The sequence below is a fragment of the Petromyzon marinus genome, chromosome 18, assembly GCF_048934315.1.
Source record: "Petromyzon marinus isolate PM22_M1 ecotype Great Lakes invasive population chromosome 18, UKy_Petmar_22M1.pri1.0, whole genome shotgun sequence".
NCBI lineage: Eukaryota > Metazoa > Chordata > Hyperoartia > Petromyzontiformes > Petromyzontidae > Petromyzon > Petromyzon marinus.
This window is the reverse complement of record NC_133684.1, coordinates 8,375,742-8,400,163: the sequence shown is the minus strand read 5'-3', so window position 1 is coordinate 8,400,163 and position 24,422 is coordinate 8,375,742. Positions and strand designations below refer to the sequence as shown.

At 53.2% G+C, this 24,422-nt stretch overlaps 1 protein-coding gene across 3 annotated transcripts in view; it reads left to right on the top strand.

Moving 5' to 3' along the window:
- Window positions 1-4,046: 4,046 nt before the first annotated feature.
- The window catches only part of PCDH9 (protocadherin 9), a 134,570-nt gene continuing 114,194 nt past the window's right edge, over window positions 4,047-24,422 (top strand). For 2 of the 3 annotated variants that reach the window (XM_032956295.2, XM_032956294.2), the window contains exons 1-2: window positions 4,047-5,041; window positions 9,060-12,155. In XM_032956295.2, coding sequence (XP_032812186.2) covers window positions 9,084-12,155 — 3,072 coding nt within the window. In that variant the 5' untranslated portion in view covers window positions 4,047-5,041; window positions 9,060-9,083. The remainder of the gene's footprint in view (window positions 5,042-9,059; window positions 12,156-24,422) is intronic. The other variant, XM_032956296.2, reaches the window with a different exon arrangement.

Below are 24,422 nucleotides of genomic sequence, written 5' to 3'. Positions count from 1 at the left end.
AAATCACAGTGGGGCGCCAAGGTGGTTCATCTGTGAACCATCTCAGACAGTTAACCAGCAACACCTCAGTCGGTCCCGTTGACCTCCTTCCAGCAGTGAGCCTTCGACACTTGATGTGGCCATAATGTGTGCCTAGCCTGGCATTAACGCCGTGATAATGTCACCGTCACTTAGTGGCGAAAGGTGATTGTTGTTGTTGTTGGCCGTGATGACGCGTGAGTGTGTTACGGGTGTGTATCGATACGTGTGAGCAGACTTGAGCATACGTGTATGGAAGTAGGAATGTGAGCATGCGCGTTGTGGTTATGCGCGTGTATGTGTATGTTGGGGAGCGGTAGTGTAGCGATTAGTGCGCTGCGCTACGAACCTGGCGACCCGAGTTTGGTTCCTGCTCACGGCCAACACCAATGACGATTATCTAAACCGGTCCTGGACTTCCCTTAAATCGACTCAGCTTTAAATTAGTACCTGGTGCTCGCTAACAGCACTTACCCCAACAGTCTGTTAAGGCTATACGGGGGATCTTTGTCTTTGATTTTGTTTATATAGCGCGCTGCTGCACGAACCTGACGACCCGAGATCGATTCCCGCTGCCTGTGACGACTATCTGAACCGGTCCTTCCCTAGGTCAACTCAGCCTCAAACAAGTACCTGGAGCGATATGTAAATATCGAGACAAAGGTGGCCGGGTGTGGTTCTTGCCACCCACCCCCTCGAGTGTGCCGCGTCGGTCTTCACAGGTGCTACTCGCTAACAGCACTTGCCCCAACAGTCCGTCAATGCTATACGGGTGATCTTTGTCTTGGTCTATTGTGCGGGATAGGAACAGACAGATGCAGGCAGGAGAGATAGGGGAGGAGGAGGGATCGCTTGGGGGGCCGGACTCCTTTGCCTCCCCTTGACTGCCTACAGAGCGAATATTGTTCTCCTGATTGATTTTGTTGCCTGTCGCTTGCAGCACTTGATTACTGCCTATATGAGGCTGCCCCAATCAACCACTGCCAGTGTCAAGGGCAAGGAAGCTTGACTCTCCGAGTATCAGAGTGCACGTAAAGATTGGGTTCCGGCGGCTCTCCGGTGTCACTCCTCGTCCGCTCCGTTCTTCCCCGTGGCTAGACTTGGACCCTGCCAGGTGGCGACGGCTCTTGAGATTCGACGACTCCACGCACGTGGGCGGTGAACGTGGACACCCCCCCTCTCTTTAATTACGGGGTTCCCTCGCCACACTCACTGCGATGCAAATGAGCGGCGACTCGCATTGTGCAGCCCTGGCAGCAAGGCTGCATCCCCACCGCCACCACCCCCACCACCCCCACCCCGACCACCACCACCACCACCACCGCCACCCCGACCACCACCACCACCACCCCCACTACCACCCCCACCACCACCACCCGCCCACGAAGCCCCATGGCCGGATACGGCTGTAAATTTATGTAAAATCGATGTGGCCACACCGACTGCATTGGGGTTGTGAAGGGGGGGGGGGGGGGCGGGTGGGGGGACTGCATTAACCCGTCGTGTGCAGCACGTAACGAGCGCGAGTGTGTCCCACTCAGATGCAGACACGTGTGCATCGCTCTCCACTACGTCACTCCTCCTTGAATCACTCCCCATTGCGTAACTATGCGTTGAATCCGATACTGTATCACTCCGATATACATCGGTGGGCCCTACCTCCATATACACTGCATCGCTCCTTCCTGTAACACTCCTCCCTGTATTACTCCTCTCTGCATCAACTCCTCCGCGTGCTGCAGATAGTTAATCGGCGAGCAGCGAGCGCTCTGACGAAGCGCACGTGGATGGAATCTGGTTGTGTTTGTGTGTGTGGACGTGATGGAGAGTCGAGCGCCTGTCGATACAAATTTGTGTCGGTGGCAAGATCCTTCTGTGACTGACTTCCTCTAGGTCGGCTTCGCCTGAAATGAGCGGCTGGTGCGGTGTGCTATCAGCCCTGGACAATGTAACACGGCTGCATTAATACAGTAGGTACTCGCTGACGGCTCGATAGCCGGCATACACATCCACGATGCGACAATAGCGAGTTCGTTTCCAAGGGATATTCGCGTGTTGGTGAAGGAGATCGCCGGATGGGTTCGCGTGTCTAGCACTCGCCACTGATGTTAATCGTGGCCACGAAATGTGACTCACTTCGTCCGGTTCATAGCACACAGCGCGCGCTAATTACTGCGCCACCGCTCGTCAACACCCGCTCGCTGTCTAAAGAGATGCCGTCGTTAAAGTTTAGTGAATGCCGCCACTCCCCCATCGCAACCTGCATTGACCAGGGCGGTGATGTATGGTCCAACAACCCGCGTAATTACAGACACGGCGTGGAACAACCCTTCATCCGCAGCAAAGTGGGTCAACAAAATACCGTGCATTATTTACTCAAGCTATTCGTAGCAGCAGCAGTATTATTATTTTCCTCATACAAGTCTGAAAGCCGGCAGCAGTGACACCAAAGATTCTTTGTTCCAAGTCTCGATGCTCATTTGCAAAAGTCTGCCGCTCGTAATTTCCGCGCAGCATTTACATCTCTCGCGCGCGCGCCAGACGCACGTGGTCTACTCCTCGCAGTGATGCTGCTGGTGCTGCTGGTGGTAGTGATGATGTTAGACTTCCTGCTGGTGCTGCTGATGATGATGATGATGTTAGACTTCCTGCTGGTGCTGCTGGTGGTGGTGATGATGATGTTAGACTTCCTGCTGGTGCTGCTGATGGTGATGATGATGATGTTAGACTTTCTGCTTGTGCTGCTGGTGGTGATGATGATGATGTTAGACTTCCTGCTGGTGCTGCTGGTGGTGATGATGATGATGTTAGACTTCCTGCTGGTGCTGCTGGTGGTGATGATGATGATGTTAGACTTCCTGCTGGTGCTGCTGCTGGTGATGATGATGTTCGCTTCCTTAAAAGGGCAGCAGAGTGTCACTCGGTGAAAGCCTGAACACCACACTGCGTGGAGAGACGGCAATGCGACCAATATAAAACCTCGCGCTCGCTGCAGATGTATTATTCCGCCGTTACACGACAGTTTCTCAACAGGCGTTCTCATATAATTGAGAAAGCGCGGCTAAAATTTTGTTTAATTTTGTTTTTAAAGTATCGAGCCGTCCGCGATAAGCGCATAATTATTGGAGGGTTTTCATCGCCACACTCGCGAGACGGAGCCAGCAACATCGAAGCGAACAGCGCCCGACCCGGACTCGAGATAAGGAGCGAAACGCGTCGCTTTAATTCGTGGCCTGACGCAAAACTTTGACGCACAATTAAACAGCGACGCTCTCGCGTTTTCTCGTTCCGCCGCCGCCGCCGCCTCCGTATTTCCCCTTCATCGGCTCTGAGTTAATGTCCTCGTTGTGTCTCCGTGCGGCGCAGCGGTTTCAGCGAGACGAGTATCTCACGGCTACTGCAGCATCGGTGGCAGCGCGCGTTTGGGAGGGCTTTGAGCTCGCGGGCGACAGAGCGATCGAGAGATTAGCGCGACTTTTTTTCAAGTTGGTGCGCTACGTTGTCGCGGCTTGTGTAGCAGACACATGGGGTCCAGGTGGGGGGCGGTTGTCCCCCCCCCCATCACCACCACCCCACCCGTACCCCCCCCCCCTTCCCTCCCACTAATCCATTCCTCGGTCTACAGAGAGAGGTATGCCGTAAGATGGAGTGTGGGGAGTGATGGAAGATGGATGGAAGAGAGGTGGGGGGGGGGGGGCACGCATGAATGGTCTCATAATGGTCTCCGCTGTCGAGGCAGACTGGACCACATTATTTGTCGCGACTTGTTGATGACGTGATGTCGCAACGCCTATTGCTGGCAGCTGGAGGGAGAGGGAGCGCGCGGGCTCACACGGGGAGGGAGGAGGGATGGATAGAGGGAGGGGAGGGATGGCGATTAGAGGGGAGAGAGAGAGAGAGAAAAAACGCGGCGAAATGTCTCATCTGTATTCAGATCGGCTCGGGTCGGCGGCAGAGGCGCGGCGTCGTGCGCTCCTGCACTAACTAGAGAAGGAGGAGGGAGCAGAGGCAGGGGGCGGGCAGACAGACACAGAGAGGGAGGGAGGAGCAAGGGGGAGGGAGGGAGACACGCGGAGAGAGAGAGAGACACAGGGAGGCGCGTGTGAGATGCACGGTCCGAGATGAGCTCGGCAGAGAGCTGAGCTCGCCGCCTCGAGAGAGCAGCATCGATTCGCGCGCGTAGCGCGCGCGCACACACACACATCGTCGCGTTTAACCCCTGTGTGTGTGCTCGCTCTCTCTCTCTCTCACCTCCGCTCTCCGTTCTGGGCGAGGGGGAGAGAGAGCGCGATTTTCAAGAAGACAGCGAGAAGAGACGGGGTGCGAGTAGCAAGACCGGCGAGGGATAGCTTCGGCTTCTCAACCACCCCCATCCCCTTCGCTCCCCCCCCCCCCTCCACCGTGGGACAGCGCACCGGGAGAGGAGGGAGCGTCCTGCCCGGCACGCTACGGCCGGGGAGAGCGCCGTGGGACCCCCCCTTTTGCTTGACGCGGCGGGGAGTCGCGCAGCGATGGGAAGGCGCTCCTCGTGAAAGACATCACCATCAGCAGCAACATCATCAGCATCAACATCGTCGTAATACTAATAATCATCATCATCGTCGTCATCATCATCGCACATCAGGTTGCGGCGAGCTGAGCCAGCGCTTTCGACGCGACTGGATCGGTAGCGGGTTGCTGGGATTGAATCCCGCTCGCGGGAACTGAGCAATACCAAGATCAGCGGGAAACAATAAAAAAGGAGAGCGTCGGAGAGAGCCGTGGGCTGTTGGAAAGCGAGACGAAGGGTGAAAGCTCAATCGCAGCGATAGACGTCCGCGCTCGAGAGCTCGCCCGCTCGGCTTGCCTCAGCTGACTTTTGAAGGATCGCCCTCGCCTGGTCTCCCGTACAACCAAACAAGTGTCTTGTGGTGTGCGGTCTGTTCCCTGCAAAGTGAAAGCACCCCGCCGACGCATGTTATGCCCATTCTTCCTGCTCGGCGACTCGCGACGTTGAGAAGCGCCCAGTACCTTTGGATTAAAGGTAAGGAGAAGGGTCCGACCCTTGTTGACTGCTCTTGCTTTGCGAGCACACACACCACGCGCATCCGCACGCATCCGCACACATGCGCACACGCACACGTGCACACACCACACGCACCCGCAGAAATGCGCACACGCGTACACACCACATGCACCCGCACACACACACACCACACACATAGAAAAAGATCGTTCCTATAGCCTTAACAGACTGTTGGGGCAAATGCTGTTATCGAGCACCTATGCAGGTTGGAACGGTACACGAGGGGGGTGGGTGGCCAGCACCACTCCCGACCGGTTTTGTCTCCCTAGTGGCGATGTTCACACACCGCACCAGGTGCTCATTAGAGGCTGAGTCGACCTAGGGGATGGCCCAGGACCGGTTCAGATAACCATCACTGGTATTGGCCGTGATCGGGAATCGAACTCGGGTCGCCGGGTTCATAGCGTAGCGCGCTAACCGCTATAACCACCGCCCCCCCACACACACAGCACACACACGCACGTGCAGCAATACGTGAAATTGATGTTGGCAGGAGAGAAAAAAAGCACCATTTGGCAGCAGGACGGGCGAGAAAGAGACAGAGAAAGAAAAATAAAACATCCCCGTGTCCCCCCTTCCCCCACTTTCAATGCACGGCACTTACAGCACCCATGAATTCCGTTTGAATGGGGTTTGCGGACGTTTTGCGCAGCGTGTAATGACGTTTGACAGCTCACGGGGGGCTTAGCACAGCAGCCTCACGCGACTACTGCGCACTCCTCCTCCTCTTTCATTTGCCCCTTTTTTATGGCATCGCTCTTTGCTGACGGAAGAGCCAGCCACAATGTTGTTTGTCCAATTCAGTTGTTACGCTAGCAGTGGAAGCGAGTTTCATCCTCCGCCTCTGTTCTTCATCCGCCGCCTTACCCTCCTGGCTTCGTAATCACAGTTGCTGCAATAACTACAACCACCACCACCACTAAAGTATCCCTTTGCTCGTTCAGTCTCCGCGTAAATCGGCCGCTCGTCCTTCTCTCGCGTGGAAACGTGAATCAATAAATAAAGATAAAACAACTTAAGTTACTTTCACGGCTGCGGCGTAAACGAAGCGTGCACGGGATTAGGTGGGGGGTGGGTGGGGGGGTTCTCAACAAAGCCCACCGAGCAAACGCGGAACGAGAGAGATGACAGGCAGGTGGTGCTGCGTGCGGGGGCGGGCGGGGGGGTCGCTTCACTTTCTGCTGGCGAACGCGCAGAACGTGACCGCGCCGCGTTCACATCTCAATGGGTTCCGTCCGCGGGAGCAGAGGTGGGGTAACTGGGAGGGGGTGCTGGCTGCGGGCTGTACGAGAGGGGGGGCGGGGGGGGGCGGCGGCGAGCGAGGTGGGTGGGGTGGGTAGGTGTCGTAAGCCGTCAGAACGTGCTGCTTTTGGCACGCGCTGAATCGCCTCCTAATTGCATTGTTACACGTTTTTTTTGCCCCGCTCCGCGAGATTACTTGAGCGAAGCGTTTTATGGCCGTGCGGGTAAGAATCGACGTCGTCGGGCTCGCGAATTCGATGCGGCGACGGGGGGCAAGGCGCGAGAGGCGCGGCGTGAGACCGTCAGCGGCATTGCATTGCGTGACACACAACACAAAGGCAACGCTTCCCCCCGTATAGCCTGAATAGACTGTTGGGGCAAGTGCTTTTTGCGAGCGCCTCTGAAGGCCGGTAACGGCACACGCACGGCCGCCTTTGGCTCCATAGCGGCGACGTTCACACAGTGAGCCAGGTGCTAATTTGAGGCTGAGTCGACCTAGGGGAGGGCCAAAGGACCGGTTCAAATAATGGACCACTTGGTGTTGGTGGCCGTGAGCGGGCATCGATGTCGTTGCCGCAAGGTTCATAGCGCAGCGCGCCAACCGCTACGCTACCACTCCCAACGACACGCACAGCACACACACACTCTCACACGGCAGAACAACAACACAACAGTACGTAAAACCTTCACACTCCGACTCAGCGTTCCGGCCCATAAAACTCTGACTTTCCCAGCCCGGGTAAGCGATCAATTCTACGTGCGTCTTCAGTGTTATTCTGTATATCACTTGAAAAAAAAGCCCCCGTGTTACTTTTAACCAGGTTAGGGCTCATTGAGAATAGACGTCGCTTTGTCAAAGGGAATGCCCTGGATCACAACGAGAACAAGAGGAGAGTAGACACAAAATGAAACAAATCGCGAAAAGAGAAATGGATTCTGTAATCTATTTAGAAGCGAACACAATCAAAGCAAATGAAAAGCAATTACACTCCGGTATTCAACTAGGGGCTTTCGCCGGCACACGATGTGTTTTGGTGCGCGTTTAAAGTTAGGGGCATTGCTGATGTTGAGTGTGTTGAGTGTGTTGATGTTGAGTGTGTTGATGTTGAGTGTGTTGATGTTGAGTGTGTTGATGTTAATCTGCTGATGTTTGGTGTGTTGATGTTGAGTGTGTTGATGTTGAGTGTGGCGATGTTGAGTGTGTTGATGTTGAGTGTGCTGATGTTGAGTGTGTTGATGTTGAGTGTGTTGATGTTGAGTGTGTTGATGTTCAGTGTGTTGATGTTGAGTGTGTTGATGTTGAGTGTGTTGATGTTGAGTGTGTTGATGTTGAGTGTGTTGATGTTGAGTGTGTTGATGTTGAGTGTGGCGATGTTGAGTGTGTTGACGTTGGGTGTGTTGATGTTGCGTGTGTTGATGTTGCGTGTGGCGATGTTGAGTGTGTTGATGTTGAGTGTGTTGATGTTAATCTGCTGATGTTGGGTGTGTTGATGTTGAGTGTGGCGATGTTGAGTGTGTTGATGTTGAGTGTGTTGATGTTGAGTGTGTTGATGTTCAGTGTGTTGATGTTGAGTATGCTGATGTTGGGTGTGTTGATGTTGAGTGTGTTGATGTTGAGTATGTTGATGTTGAGTGTGTTGATGTCAAGTGTGTTGATGTCAAGTGTGTTGATGTTGAGTGTGTTGATGTTGAGTGTGCTGATGTTGAGTGTGGCAATGTTGAGTGTGTTGATGTTGAGTGTGTTGATGTTGAGTGTGTTGATGTTCAGTGTGTTGATGTTGAGTATGTTGATGTTGGGTGTGTTGATGTTGAGTGTGTTGATGTTGAGTATGTTGATGTTGAGTGTGTTGATGTCAAGTGTGTTGATGTCAAGTGTGTTGATGTCAAGTGTGTTGATGTTGAGTGTGTTGATGTTGAGTGTGCTGATGTTGAGTGTGGCAATGTTGAGTGTGTTGATGTTGAGTGTGTTGATGTTGAGTGTGTTGATGTTCAGTGTGTTGATGTTGAGTATGTTGATGTTGGGTGTGTTGATGTTGAGTGTGTTGATGTTGAGTATGTTGATGTTGAGTGTGTTGATGTCAAGTGTGTTGATGTTGAGTGTGTTGATGTTGAGTGTGTTGATGTTGAGTGTGCTGATGTTGAGTATGCCGATGTTGAGTGTGTTGATGTTGAGTGTGTTGATTGTAAGTGTTCCGATGTTGAGTGTTCTGATGTTGAGTGTGTTGATGTTGAGTGTGCTGATGTTGAGTGTGGCGATGTTGCGTGTGTTGATGTTGAGTGTGTTGATGTTCAGTGTGTTGATGTTGAGTGTGTTGACGTCGAGTGTGTTGACGTTGAGTGTGTTGATGTTGAGTGTGTTGATGTTGGGTGTGGCGATGTTGCGTGTGGGCACACGAGAGTCGGGCGTAATGAGATGAGTGAGCGACCCCGTGCCGAGTGCGGTGGCGCTTTCGTGCTGGCTGGCTGTGACGCCGCCGCCGCTGTTGCTGCAGAGCCTCACGGAGGCTCAGTCTCACGGAGGCTCAGTCTCACGGAGGCTCAGTCTCACGGAGGCTCAGTCTCACGGAGGCTCAGTCTCACGGAGCCTGAGTCTCACTAAACAAACTTTGACTGGTCTCACGCACACACAGACGCGGCAGTGGATGGGGTGGGCCTCCTTTGATCCTGCCGATCCCCTCGAGCGCCAACGATCGTCTCTGTCGTTTGTCGTGCTGTTGTCGCTGGCGGGGGCCAGGGTGCAGGTGAAGAGCGCGTGGGGATGAGGGAACCCACGAGCGAGCGGCTGCGGCCGCCGCCGCCGCCGCTGCTGATGCTGCTGCTTTTGCTGCTGTCCCTGGTGCCTGGACGCGCCGATGAAGTAAATTACCGCGTGTTCGAGGAGCTTCCCGCGAACAAGCTGATCGGGAACCTGGCACGGGATCTGAACCTGCGCGCCCTGGGGCCTGGCCTCACCTACAAGATAGTTTCCAAGTACGAGGGCTCGCCGCTCGTGCGCGTGCGCAACGACACCGGGGAGCTGTTCACGACGGCGACGCGCATCGACCGTGAGCAGCTGTGCCCCGACGTGGCGGACGAGGAGGCCGGCTGCTACCACGAGGTGCAGGTGGTCGTGCTGCCGAACCAGTACTTCAGGCTCATCAAGGTGAAGATCCTCGTGGAGGACATCAACGACAACGTGCCCAGCTTCCCGTCGCCCGTCATCAACCTCACCATCGCCGAGAACATGCCCGTGGGCACGCGGTTCTCGCTGCAGGCCGCCGGCGACCCGGACGCCGGACTCAACGGCATCCAGCGGTACGCGCTCACCGACACGGGCAACGCCTTCACGCTCGAGGTGATAGAGGGTGCCGACGGGGAGAAATCGCCGCAGCTGCTCATCCGCGGCAGCCTGGACCGCGAGCGCAAGGAGGTGTACGAGATGAAGCTGAAGGCGGAGGACGGGGGAGACCCGCCGCGCTCCAGCACTGCCATCCTGCGCGTGACCGTCACGGACGTGAACGACAACCACCCCGTGTTCGAGCAGTCGCAGATCGAGGTGAAAATCCCGGAGAACACCCCCATCGGCACCCCGGTCATCCAACTGCGCGCCACCGACGCGGACCTGGGCTCGAACGCCGAGGTGACGTACTCGTACAGCGGCCGCGTGTCGGCGCCGGCGCGTCGCCTCTTCCAGCTGGACAACCTGACGGGCGTGATCACGGTGCGCGGGCCCCTCGACCGAGAAGACACCGCGCTCTACCGTCTCGTCGTGCTGGCCACGGACCGAGGCCCCAACCCCGTGCCGGCCACCGCCACGGTCACCGTGTCCGTGGCCGACGTGAACGACAACGCGCCCTCCGTGGCGGTGCACGACATCATCTCGCCCGTGGACGGCGTCATCCACCTGACGGAGGCGGCTCCTCCCAACACGCCCATCGCCCTCATCGAGGTGAGCGACCCCGACCTGGAGCAGAACGGCCGCGTCACGTGCCGCATCGAGGGCGACGTTCCCTTCCAGCTGAAGCCCGCCTACCAGAACCACGAGAACCAGTTCCTGCTCGAGACCTCGGCCCTGCTCGACTTCGAGACGAAGAACGAGTACAGCGTGCGTCTCGTCGCCACCGACTTGGGCTCGCCGCGCATGTCGAGCACGGCGACGGTGGTGGTGCGGCTGCGGGACGAGAACGACAACCCGCCCGTGTTCAGCCCGGGCGTGGTGGAGGCCACGGCCTACGAGAACAACGCGCCCGGCGCGCAGATCGTCACGCTGGCCGCGGGCGACAGGGACAGCGGCAAGAACGCGCAGATGCACTACTACCTGGGGCCCGACGCGCCGCCCGCCTTCAGGTTGAACCCTACCACGGGGGTGCTGTCCGTGGCCGAGCCCCTGGACAGGGAGGAGAGGAACCTGTACCGCTTCTCCGTGATCGCCAGGGACAACGGCGCACCCTCCATGCACGGCAACGCCACGGTGGTCATCCGTGTGCTCGACCAGAACGACAACCCGCCCAAGTTCAACAACAAAGAGTTCAATTTCTTCCTCTCCGAGAACCTGCCGCGCTTCGGCACGGTGGGCGTCATCAGCGTGACGGACGCGGACGAGGGAAAGAACGCCCTGGTCACCTTCTCGCTGGTGGGCAACAGCGACATCTTCACCATCAACCCGGTGACGGGCATGATCCAGTCCAACATCTCTTTCGACAGGGAGCAGAAGCCCTCCTACACGTTCCAGGTGCAGGCCGTGGACGCCGGAGAGCCGCCCAAGACCTCGCTGGCCAAGGTGACCATCCACATCATGGACATCAACGACAACGCGCCCACGGTGCTGCTGCCACCCTCCAACGCCTCATACCGCCTCGTGACGCCGTCCACCTCGCCGGGCACCTCGGTGGCCGAGGTGATGGCAACGGACATCGACTCGGGCGAGAACGCGGAGCTGTCGTACAGCGTGGTGGGAGGAAACCCCTTCAACCTGTTCGCCATCGACCAGGCGACGGGCAACATCACGCTCACGCAGAAGCTGCTGCCCGCTCACCAGGGGCTGCACAGGCTCGTGGTGAGGGTGAACGACGCCGGCTTCCCCGAGTCGCTCTACAGCATCGTGCTCGTGAACCTGTTCGTGAACGAGACGGTGGGCAACGCGTCCTACGTGCAGGAGCTCATCACCAAGAGCCTCAAGTTGCCCCTGGACGTGGACGTGATCGGCGACGGCCTGACCCAGTCGGACATCAACCGCTACACGACCATCATCGCCATGGTGGCGGGGGCGATGATCGTCATCATCCTGGTCATCGTGGTGGTGCTCTTCCTGCGCTGCCGCGGCAACAGGATGAAGAGCGGCGTGTGTCGCAGCAAGGAGAACGAGAATTGGCTGTCGCCAAGCCAGCAGGACAAGCAGAGCAAGAATCGCAAGAAGAAGCGGAAGAAAAAGCAGCAGCAGCAACAGAGCCAGGTGAAGACGGCGCCCTACAGCATCGTGACCATCGAGGAGCCCAAGTCGGACGACCCGACCTACCAGACCATCAACGAGACCCTGGAGGAGCTGGAGGTGGACTGCCGCACCATCCCGAGGCACAACACCTTCAGGCCCGACCGCACGAGCGACAGCCCGGACCTGGCGAAGCACTACCGCTCCACGTCGCCCCAGATGGCCGTGTCTCCGCACGCGCACACGCCGCCGCTGTCCAAGAACCAGAACGTGATCCAGGAGCTGCCGGCGGACAACACTTTCGTGGGGCTAGGCGGCGAGTCGACGTCCAAGCGCTCGTCCACGAGCTCGGACCACTTCAGCGTGTCCGAGAGCAGCTCGCAGAGCGGCTTCAGAGCCAACGTCCAGAAGCTCACCAAGCAGGTGAGGGCGCGCGGGGTCGAGGCGTCTGTCGCCGTCTCGTCGTGGCCAATGGGCGCGGCGACGCCTCCGCGTGCGCCGGGTCCTCGTTGCGGGTGCGCGTTCCGTTGCGCGCGCGTGCGCGCGCACGCGCAAGTGCGCGTGCGTGTTTCTGCCGGGGTCGCTTTTGGGTCGAGTCGAGCGCGTCCGCGGTTGCCTTCGTGCGTTGAGCGCAGGCCGGGTGTGTTGTGTTGCGCGAAGCGATTATCTCAACCGGTCATGGGCCTCCCCTAGGTCAGCTCAGCCTCAGAATTAGTGCTTGGTGCGATGGGTAAAAAACAAAATTGTCACTAGGGAGACAAAGGCGGCCTGGCGTGGTCCTGGCCACCGACCCCCTCGCGTGCCGTGTCGGCTTTCATAGGTGCTCGTGAACAGCACTTGCCCCAAGAGTCTGGTGAGGCTATACGGGGGGTCTTTGTCTTTGGTGTCTTTGTTGTGCGGTTAGCGCACTATGCAGCGGTTGGTGCACTGCGCTGGGAACCCGGCAACAAGAATTCGATTCCCGCTCATGGCCAATACCCGTGACTATATTCTGAACCGGTCCTGGGCCTCCCCCTAGATCGGCTCAGTCTCAAATGAGTACCTGGTGAGGTGCGTAGTAAACATCGCCACTGCGGAGACAAAGGCGGCCGGGCGTGATGCTAGCCATCCACCACCCATTCGTGTCGAGTGCTGGCCTTAATAGATGCTCGCTCACAACACTTGCCCCTACTGTCTGCGAATGTTACAGTCTGTCAAGGCTATACGGGGTACCTTTGTATGTGTATATGAGGTGCTTGGTAACAGGACTCGCCCGAAGAGTATATTAAAGACTATACGGGGAATCTTTATCTTGTGTATGGGGAGCGGTATTGCAGTGGTTAGCGCACTACGATACGAACCCGGCGAACCGACTTCGATTCTCGCTCGTTATTCTGAGCCTCCTCAACGTCGACTCAGCCTTAAATGAGTGCCTACTGGGGAGACAAAGGCGGCCGCGTCATGGTTATGACCACCCACCCCCTCGTGCGCCGTGCCTGCCTTCATAGGTGCTACTCGCGAATAGCACTTGCCCCAACATTCTGTCAAAAGCTATACGGGGGGGTATTTGTATGTGCGTGTGGTTTAATTGGTGCCCGCGAATAGCACGTGTCCCTAGAGTCTATACAAAAGTATATACGTGTAAACCCGTGTGTCTTTGTATTGTGTGTGCGTGTGTACTTCTGCAAGCGTCTGTGTGTGTGTGTGCCTGTGTGTTCAGTGCATGTATGCGTGTGGTCTACGTGTGTTTGTGTATCTGAAGACCACTGTGTTTGTGTCTGTGTGTATGTGTATCGGTACGTGTGTGTGTGTCTCTAAGTGTCTTTGTGCGCTTGTAGGTATGTATGCGAGCACGTGTGTGGCCTGCGTGTATGTATGAGCATGCGTCTTTGTTTGGATTCGTCGTTCTCTGCGTGGGTGTGTGCGCGGGTCTGCAGGTGTTTCTGTGTGGATGTGGGTCCGGGTGTTTGGGGAGCGGTAGTGTAGCGGATAATGCGCCGCGCTACGAACTCGGCGACCCGAGTTCGATTACCGCTCACGGCCAACACCGGTGACAATTATACAAATACCCCCCCCCCCCCCCCAGTGTAGCTAGGTCGACTCAGCCTCAAATGGGGGTGTGTAAACATCGCCACTTAGGGAGACAAAGGCGGCCAGGCGTGGTGTTGGCCACCCACCGCCTCGTGTGCCGTGCCGGCCTTCATAGGTGCTCGCTAAAAGCACTTGCCCCTACAGTCTGTTACAGGCTATACGGGGGATCTTTGTCTTAGTGATAGATGCGACTAAAGGGCACTTGCCCCAACAGTATATGTAAGGTATTGCATGACATCTTCGTAAAAGTGTTTCTGTGTTGAAAGGTTCGCGTGTGTGTGTGGCGGGGTGGGGGGGGCAGCCTCAAAATGATTATCTGGCGCGGTATATTAACAATCGGCCCTGGGGATACAAAGGCGACCGGGCGTGGCTCTGGCCACCCACCCCCTCCCCTCGTGTTCGATTCCGGCTTTCATAGGTGCTCGCTAGAAGCACTTGCCCCAAGCGTCTGTTAAGGATATGGGGGGGGGGGGACGATCTTTACCTCTGTATGTTTGCCACTAGCGTGGGTTCAACTCCCAGCCACGCACGACATCAAGGACGCGTGATTATTATAGCCGCTCTGTTCCCACCACGGTTAGGTCTGCTCAGCCTCAAATGAGGACGCAGCGTCATATGTGAACATTAACACTGCGAGACTAAGGCGTGGGTGCTCGCCACACCACCTTCCTCGTGAGTCGTCCCTTATTACATCGTCATCATCATCATCAGCCACGATCATTCCACTGCTGGATGAAGGCTTCCCATGAAGGCGTTAGCCCACCCACCATCTCCCACTTCAGCGTGGGATGCTCGTCGCGACTTCTTTAAATTCGCGGGGCAGAATTTGATCGCCGCACGCGAGCAGCGCGCGTCTGGAGCGCACGCACCAAGACGTCGGCGAGACGTTGCGGTGTGCGCGTGTCTGCAATAACAACTCCGCATTTGGCAGGCCTCTGACCCGACAGGTGTGCTATGACATTGAATAACTCACGCCAGGACGCCTGCATCCCCGAGGCGTGTTGCAATTCGACACGGGGTTTTTTGGGGTTTTTTTTTTTCTTCTGACAAGGGTCTCAAAATTACTTTCCTAACAAGGCGCGTGACATCCGCCAAACCGCCCCAACCCCACCCCGCTGTTCATTCATTCATTCATTCCCAGCAGCAATTTCTTCCTCCCCCCTTAGCGAACGTTGCCTCCCGATCGAGACACAGAGAGCCGTGCTGAAGGCGAATCCCAGGAATCAATATCTAAAACCAGGATGCATTCCTCTTCGGTGTTGTTCACTTTTAGCTGTTCCCAGGGCCAGATGTAACTATTACTTTTGTTTATTTTATCAGGTAAGGCCCACTGGGCTGTATAGAAATTTTCAGAAGTGACCCGGATATCACAAATGATTGCTCAACGAAGCGGCGTATCACGTGGAAATATATCGCAGGCAAAAACTCTAAACGCGTGACGTCGATTCAAAATGTGGAGGGGGAAAACTTGGAGGACCCGGAGAAAAATCCACGCGACCACGGGGAAGATAGACACCGCAAACTCCAAATATACAACAGGCGTTAGGGTCGGGGTCGAACTCGAGAGCTCATGTATACCAGGCGAGGTAATTAACATCTCGCGAACCGTGGCGCCCTTGCGTAACTGTAGCCGACGGGGAACACCAGGACAGAAAATGATCATCCCACCTCTTCGTTCCCTTCCTGACCTTACCTTAAGGTGAATATTAAAACAGGTAAAGGTGCAGCTCCGTAATTACTTTCTCATCGCCACTGCTGTCGGAAGGTCCCCCGCTGGGAGGAGCTCTCAAGAGTCATTCTGGAGAGGACATCTTTGGCAGAATTTTCCTCCGTTGACCGGTTGTCTTTAATGATGATTTTAAAACGTTTGAGTACCCACAATTTACCCCACCAGATGCGGCCCGCAGACTAACTGCGGTTTCCCCATTTGTACTGCTGGATGGGCAGAGATGAAGGGAGTTCAGGATCTCAACATTAATCGAATCGAATCGGATACCTCTGGATTGCAAGTTCGGCGATGCTGCCCATTGGGCCGCCCCACCAACACTGTGATAATATGATCAATAATGCTATAATTAGTATTCAGGCAGGAGTGCTTCGCCGTGTCTCAAAATCTTGGGGGAGATTTCATGCATAGGTGGATTGAGAAAAAATGACTTTCAAACTATTCTTTGATGATGAATTATAGTTTAAGAATACAGATTCACAATATGTCTAATCAGTGTATAGTATCTGCTCTGACAAAGGAAAAAATGGAACAACAACAAAAAGCTCAATCGTGTTGTTAAAGCGGCGTAGGGCAGGCGCGTGCTTAGAATCGCACCGAGAGAGAGAGAGAGAAGGGGAGCGCGTGCGGCGGAGGAAGCAGCGCAAGTTGGAGACGTCACGGCGACTCTTAAGGAATGCGAGTGGGGGCCGCGGCATTTGCTGAGAGAGAGGATGGTGGTGGTGGTGAGGAGGACTAAGGAACGAGCGGCGGCCAGCAAGAGGAACGGAACGCATCCCGTGTGAACACACGCGGCACGCGGAGATGGAGCGATGGAACCCGTCTGCTGCTGGGTGGTTGCACCGCGAGGCCACTGAACGACACCAGATGGCGGCGGTTTGATGCGGAGGTCTTCACCCAGCAGTAGATAGGACTTGGCTCCTCCTGCCGTCTCCGATGCGGCGATGGTGATTGATTAATAACCACAACAACAACAACAACAACGGGGGCGAGATGTCTACAGGACACGGACCACCGTAATCGCCTTTGGGAGCAAAATCTGTTGTGGTCGTGCGTCTCAAACTCCGACAGGTCCCCCCCCACCCCCACCCCCGTCTGATTAGAATTATAATTCCTCTCCCGCCTCCACCCACGGCGCTAGATCCCATCAGGCCGCACTTCGCTTGGTCAGGGTTTGTGGCTATCACCCGCCCAACCCCCTGGTTGGGGCTATCGGACCCCCACTCCCCCGCCCCTTGTCACCCCCTCCCCTTCCAACCTCCCCCCATCCCCCACCGCACTAGACGATCTCTCAGAGCGTCGAGTCAGCGAAAGCGTCGCGCGTCTCGCTAAGGCGCTTTTCAACCTCACCCCCCCCCCCCGCCTCATCCGCCTTCGTCTTTCCGACGGAAAGCAGATTACGGCCGCCGCTCCAGCGCCTTATTAACAGCAGGGGCTCGTCTGTGGACGGCGGAGGGAGGGGTGCTGGGGAACGTGACCCGGGGAAGAGAGAGGCTGAGAGAGTCCCCCGCGCGTGCCGCAGACGCGCGTGAGAAGCTTGCGTAACTGGCGAGATGTGGGACGACGGGGATATAGCCGTACCCCCACCCCCTTCACCCCCCCCCCCCACGCCCACCACATCTTAGCGTACGACCGTACCCCCCCCCCTCCCCTGAGATGTGCGCCAGAATGATGCATGGATATGGGCTAACGCGTGAGAGAGACGGGAGAGTGAGAGACGGGAGAGACGGGAGAGAGACGAGAGAGAGAGAGAGAGACGGGAGAGGCATAGAGAGAGACGTGAGAGAGAAACGGGAGAACTGCGATTGTGAGATATTTGGATATTTGTGGAGGGTCGTGGTTGAAAGAGCTGTGATTGGCATACCTGTGATTGTTATATATAAATATGATTGTCAGATATGTTGACTTAAAAGCTTTCGTGACTGCAGGAATTCATATTATTTGGGTCTTTCGGGAAAGGCACGGAGATAGGATCAAAGAAAATAACAAAAAACTACCACGTTTCGACCACAACACAAGCGATCGTCCTCAACTCTTGTTTCTTCCTTATTTTTTTATTTTAACCAATCTACGTTACTTTACCGAAAGACCCAAAGAATGTGAGATATATTTTTGATTTAAAGCTTTCGTGACTGCAGGGATTCATATTATTGGTTCTTTCGGTAAAGTCACATAGAAGGGAAACAATAAAATAATAAAAATATAAAAAATACAATTCTCACGACGTTTCGACTGCAACACAAGCAATCATCATCAGGTGTGAAAACCACATAATTTTTTTTTTAAACGTGGCGGTTATTTTTAACGTTAGCACCACGGAGAGCGATTTGACAGTTTGTTCAGATGGACGAGTCCATCTAAGTTCGGAAAAGAGGAGAGGGGAGACGAAAATAATGGATGCGGTCTGAAAGCCACCGTAAGGGTGAACAATCAATTATTACACGAAATGGTTGATCAAATCCTTCCAATGATTGCTAAACCAGAATCAATCTTCTCGGTTGAAATTGTCTCTGTGTTTGTATATGTGGATAGCCTCATGAACGAATCTCTCATGGTAGCCAGATGGCTTGCAAAGCACCTCTGTCTTGGAAAAGTCAATGTCATGTGAGCCTACTGAATTATAACAGTGATCTGCCACGGCCGAGGTGTTGGTCCTACCGTGTCTTAGGTCTGTTTGTGTTCACGAATGCGGTCCGAGACATGTCATTTGGTTTCTCCAATGTAACTACTACCACAGAGGAAACTTAGTTTGTAGACGCAAGGGTACTGTATGTCCGAAATCATATCTTTTACAGACGGAACCAGATCACGGATTTTATGTAATGTGTTGAATCGGACCTGGATCTTGTGTTTATTCAAGATTTTGGAGATATTTTTTGTGATCCCCGCAATGTAGGGTAGAGTGATGGTTTTGAAAGGCTCCTTCTTCATGGTTGGAGTGATAGCTTTGCGGATTGTGTAGTCGGAGTAACCATTAGCCTTAAGAGCTTGGTGTACGTGCTTGAGTTCACTGGCTATGTGTTCCTGGTCGGATATGCATTGGGCTCTATGGTGCAGAGTCTTGATGAGGGAATTCTTCTTGGATGGATGGTGGTGGGAATCCGGTTTCAGGTAAGCATCCGTATGGGTAGCTTTCCTGTAGACAGAGTGGCTCATTGAACCATCAGGTCTCTTTTTTTTATTAGGACATCAAAACAAGGTAGCTTGCCATCTTTTTCGACTTCCATGGTAAATCTGATGGCTGGGTGTATGGAATTGATGTGGTCGAAGAATTGGTCTAGAGTAGGCTGGCCATGTGGCCAGATGACAAAAGTGGCATCCACGTACCTCTTCCATAAGGTTGGGCGTAGAGTGGCAGTCTGGATGACGTCAGTCTCAAATTTTTCCATGAAAATGTTGGCTCCAACCGGAGATAGGGGGGAGCCTATTGGGGTGCCCTCAGTTTGTTTGTAGAAAGTTCCATTCCAAGTGAAGTATGTGTTGGTTAAACAGTGTCTCACCAGGGGGGTACCTCAGTGTTTAGTCCTTGATGAACCAAGTCTTCAATGATTGCGATGGTGTCAGGTACAGCAACTTTGGTGAATAAGGAAACTACATCAAAACTGACAAGCAGGTCGTCTGGGGACATGGAAATACCCATGATTGTCGATACCAGGTGAGTAGAATTTTGTACCGCAGAGGTGGTTTTTCCAGGAAAAATGCTGCAGGGTTTCAGACAGAAAACGAGCCAGTTTGTAGGTGGGGGAGTTGATAGTAGAGACGATGGGACAAAGGGGCGCATTTACTTTAAGTATTTTTGGTAAGCCGTATAATCTTGGTGGCCTGGCAGCAGAAGGTTACATTGCATTTATGGCTTTTATTTTGGTGATTTCGAAAAGTTTTTTTGGTTTAGCCATGTTTTTGCTTATTGTAGTACGGAGTTAGACTGATGGCCTAAATCTTAGTTGTCTTGTGGTTGTTGTTGTTTGACTTGCATCCCACTGGGATTTTTGCACACAGCGTTGGTGTATGGTGCTATTTCAAGAATATTTTGATGTTTTTTTTCCCTGGATTTTCTGTTTGCACAGTCACATAATCACTTTAAGATGTTTTCTTGTTCATGTTTTTGTTTTTGTTTGTTGCGGTTGCACCAGATTCAAGAGCCGAATGGTTCACAGGGCTATACCAAATAAATGGAACTATGGAACTATGACATTAACTTTTCCAAGACAGAGGTTCTTTGCAAGCCATCTGGCTACCATGAGAGATTCGTTCATGAGGCTATCCACATATACAAACACAGAGACAATTTCAACCAAGAAGATGGATTCTGGCTTAGCAATCATTGGAAGGATTTGATAAACCATTTCGTGTCTTAATTGATTGTTCACCCTTACGGTGGCTTTCAGACCGCATCCATTATTTTTGTCTCCCCCCTCCTCTTTTCCGAACATAGATGGACTCGTCCATATGAACAAAATGTCAAATCGCTCTCCGTGGTGCTAACGTTAAAAATAACCGCCACGTTTAAAAAAAAAATTGCTGTGGTTTGCACACCTGATGATGATTGCATGTGTTGCAGTCGAAACGTCGTGATAATTTTATTGTTTTATATTTTTATTATTTTATTGTTTCCCTTCTACGTGACTTTACCGAAAGAACCAAGAATATAATGTGAGATATGTTATTGTGATACATGTGAGCGTGATACATCTGATTGTGGGAGCTGTGATTGTGCGATTTGCGATATCTGTGACAGAGCTCGGAAGTTTTTTGCGAGAACGGTGATTGCGAAGTCTCCGAACGTGCAGTGATCTGCGACCGCCAGCTCTGTGATTGTGAGAGACCTCAGCGGGATCCGTGACTGTCAGTGGGTATGCCTCTCCGTTTAGCTCCCAGCAAAAGTCGTATGTCACTTGTGCGGTGCGAGTCGATGTTGCGAGCGGCTGGTTATGCATTCTGAACGCACGCGTGTAAGGCTCCGGCGGTAATATTTCTATTTTTTAGTGTTTCCTTTTTCCCGTCCCCAAGGCATCGGTTTATAATCTGTTAAAATACATCCGTGATATTACGATGACAGACGCTAAGAAAGTGTTGCCACACAGCGTCGTGGACAATTATCCTTTCGTCTATATATATTTTTGTTCAAGTTTAAACGGAATTCAGCCGGGGTTGTGATGCTTGCTGGCCGCCCACGTGACTTCTTGCGGTGAGTGATTGATGGCGCTCCTAAGTTGATGGGTTTATCGCCTTTGTTTTTCTTTTTTTTTCCACGGGAAATCAATCGAAGTGGATTACACGGCCGTGTAAGAGGCGTAAATATCTATGCAATCTATGCAGTGCACGCACGATATATATGGGCGCTGTCAACTAAATTTCGCCACGAGCGTACAGTATTCGAAAAAGAAAAGTCGGACGTCATTTGTTGTCATCCTCCCACCCCGACCCCCCCCCCCCCCCCACATCCGATTAGCAAGGTTGCCTACGTACGGTGCGAAATGATTTCAACATACACACATAATATAGCCGACTAATGATATTTCTGAAGGCCAGTATTTGTTATATTAGGGGTTCAAGTCAGGTTGATGGTTAACTGGCGTAAACACGTGACTAGTAGTTACGGCCACAGCGAGAGGGGCATATACTGGATGTGGTGCACCGGATGTGGCGCTATAATTGGGGTTCTGTTCTTGCGCGTCCCAGTGTGGTTCAGGAGCTCAATTCCAACGGGGAGGTCACATAGCGGCGTCCGGAGAAGGTTTAACGTGGGTTTGCTGTTCCTGGTTTAGTGTAGGGTCCATATAATTTTGATCACCTAGCCGGGCAGATACAGCTGAAATTAAGCACTGAGAGTTCATTAATTCCTGCAGGGGTTGATAAAATCGCATACCCAAGACGTTCTGATGATTCAATTTGTGGCTGTCCTCCAGGAACCAGGACAGAATTTATCGTAGAAACGTGGCGTTCTCACGACGGTCTGGATGGAGGTGAATGCTGCTTTGCCGATGGTTGAGCGTCGAGAGATTTAATCGCACAAGGAGAAGTTATCATGGGTAGGGTTTTTATTATTGCAAAGTGAAGTATCCAGCTGAACATTTTGAAATCCCAAATTTCACTACCTGTTGATCACCTATTGTCTATTTAAATATACGTTTGTGTACAGAATAATAAACATTGCCGAGTGCTGCAGTGGAATTTGAGATCAAGTTGCTCGTATGTAAGGCCTTCAGGGAGCCTGCTGAACTTTACAATCAGAAGATAAATCAATCCCATACCCTGGCAGCGCCCTTAAGATTTGCCCCGATTGCGGCCTTTTACATGCAACTCGATCTCGGTGGCATCCTTGGAGTGATCGGAGTTATGGTGCTGCCCCTCTACACCCCAGGTGTGGAACTCCCTCCTCCTGCCCCCCCCCCAGGTGTGGAATTCTTTCCTGGTGCTCCCCAGGTGTGGAACGCTCTCCTGGTGGCCCCCAGATGTAGAACTCCCTCCTGCTGCCTCCCCCCCCCCCAGCCCCCAGGTGTGAAACTCCCTCCTGAAGACCCCAAGTGCGGAACTCCCTCCTGGTGCTAAACAGAAAAATCCGCACTGGTACCACTCTTCCGAGACCGATAAGCAGTGTCCAGACGTGCTAAACAAACAGCTGCGTGAGCAGACATTGGAAAATTCTGTCTCCCTCTCTCTCTCTCTGGCTACACCGTGTGTCGTGAGCGAGAGAGAAAAAAAGGTCACCGCACAATTAAGCAGTGTAATTGTTAACAAGAGGAGTCATGGGTGGAGCGTCTATAGAGACGAGAGCATTCACACTCATATCGGGCAATCGCGTTTAATCAGAATAGGATGAAGAGACCTTATCGTGTGTAAGGGCTGCCTGCCGTTTTAATTAAGTATTCAGTGGATGGAGCAGTGGCACAGTTGTTCCCACACTGCTCTGTCAAACCAGCAACTTAAGTTCGATTCCGGGCTCCAGCTAACATCATCGCCAGTGGCGAGCGATGGTGTCTGAGCCAATATCGGGAACAAGGACCCTTCACCTCCCTTCACCATCGTGGCGAACTGTCCGGCGTGCTGAAGTATTCGCTTGCAATCCCGCTGACCTACGCGGCGTGGGGAGGCCTTCATCCAGCAGTGGAGTTGACAAAGCGCTGTCAGTGAGTCTCTATCATCAAGTGGGGAGGGGGGTCCACCGTTCTCGGATGCTCGGGAATGACTGTGATGCTGCGGATTGATTGTGATGCTGCGGATTGATTGTGATGCTGCGGATTGATTGTGATGCTGCGGATTGATTGTGATGCTGCGGATTGATTGTGATGCTGCGGATTGATTGTGATGCTGCGGATTGATTGTGATGCTGCGGATTGATTGTGATGCTGCGGATTGATTGTGATGCTGCGTTGGCAGTGGTACACGAGCATAAATCACAAACACACAAACAACACAACTCGACGCAGTCATATTTTAACTATGAAGAAGGGCCATTGCCCCAAACGTCGCCTAAAACATGTATGCTTTAATTTAGGATAGTGTGATTGACACGAATGTGTTGATTTATTTTCTCAGCACTATGCGCACATTGCTTTATGTCGGGGGGGTGAGGGGTGGGGGCTGCTGAATGAGTGAAGAGACTGCTGTTTTGACCTTCCCCCCCCACGCCCCCCCCCCCCAATCTCCCACGTCTAACAATAGCATCCCCTTAATAGTGCCGTGTAAATGCAAGTTGGAATTGGCAGGTGCTGGAGGCCAGGGTGACCCGGTGGGCACGTGGAGAGTCCAATAAACTCGAACCACAATCACCCGAGGTCCCATTTGGACGAATCGATGCTCCCCCAACTCACTCATGCCCCCCCCGCCCCCCCCCCAGCATTTCCCATGCCCCCCACCCTCTGCCCCTCTCTCCCCTTTGAGCACAGCAAATGGTGTGTGTGGCGCTTACTGGTCACGCTGCATTAGCGCGGGGGCAATTGCAGAGGTGTTTAATACACGTGGGGAGAGAGAGGGGGAGAGATTGACATCGGAAAGGTTGATTTGAAATGAAAGGTGGTGATCCTCTCTCTTTTTTTTAAGCTTGATTGTGAATGTTTGAGCTCTGTTCGTACATCATCATTATCGTGGTGATGATGCTTGGCGATTGGCCTAATGCTCCTGCCGATACTGCTGCTGATTGTACGGGTTGATGAGGATGGCGATGACTGATGATGATGGTTCGTGATAATGCTGCTGCTGATGAAATTGATGAAAATGATGCGACTGATCATGCCGATATTGCCTTTGCTGATTATGCCAATTTCGCTGTTAATGATGGTGATGACGCTCCTAATTATGCTGATGCTGCTGATACCGATGATTATGCGACTGATGATGCAGCTGATGATGGTTATGATACTAATAATGCTAAAACTAAACTATTTTTTTATTTGACAAGGTAAGGCCCACTGAGCAATATGGCTCTCATTCAGAAGCGAACTGGCCACAAATGATAGCTCATCGAAGTGGCTTATCATATGGTCATGTATAGCAGCCAGATACTTAAAATGTATGTTTCTAAATATGAAGTGAAAACCGGAGGACCCGGAGAAAAATCCACGCGACCATGGGGAAAGAGACACGCAAACTCCAAATATGCAGCAGGCGTCAGGGTCGAAGAAGGACCATTGCCCGAAACGTCTCCTATTGTACATTGTTTCATGTTAAGGCCACACACTGTTATTGAGGTGTGTGTGTGTGTTAATCAAAGTCTACTTTGAAACCCCATCTCTTTAAAGTGGCCTTCGCTCTTTAGTTTTGGTCGGTTGCCCTGGTTCTGTTTTTGTTTCCTGCTTTTCATACATTGCGTATTGGGATCCTAGGATGGAATGCGTATGATGAATTAGAATGATTATTATTAAATGCGCCTGTGCACCACTGCCGACGCAGCG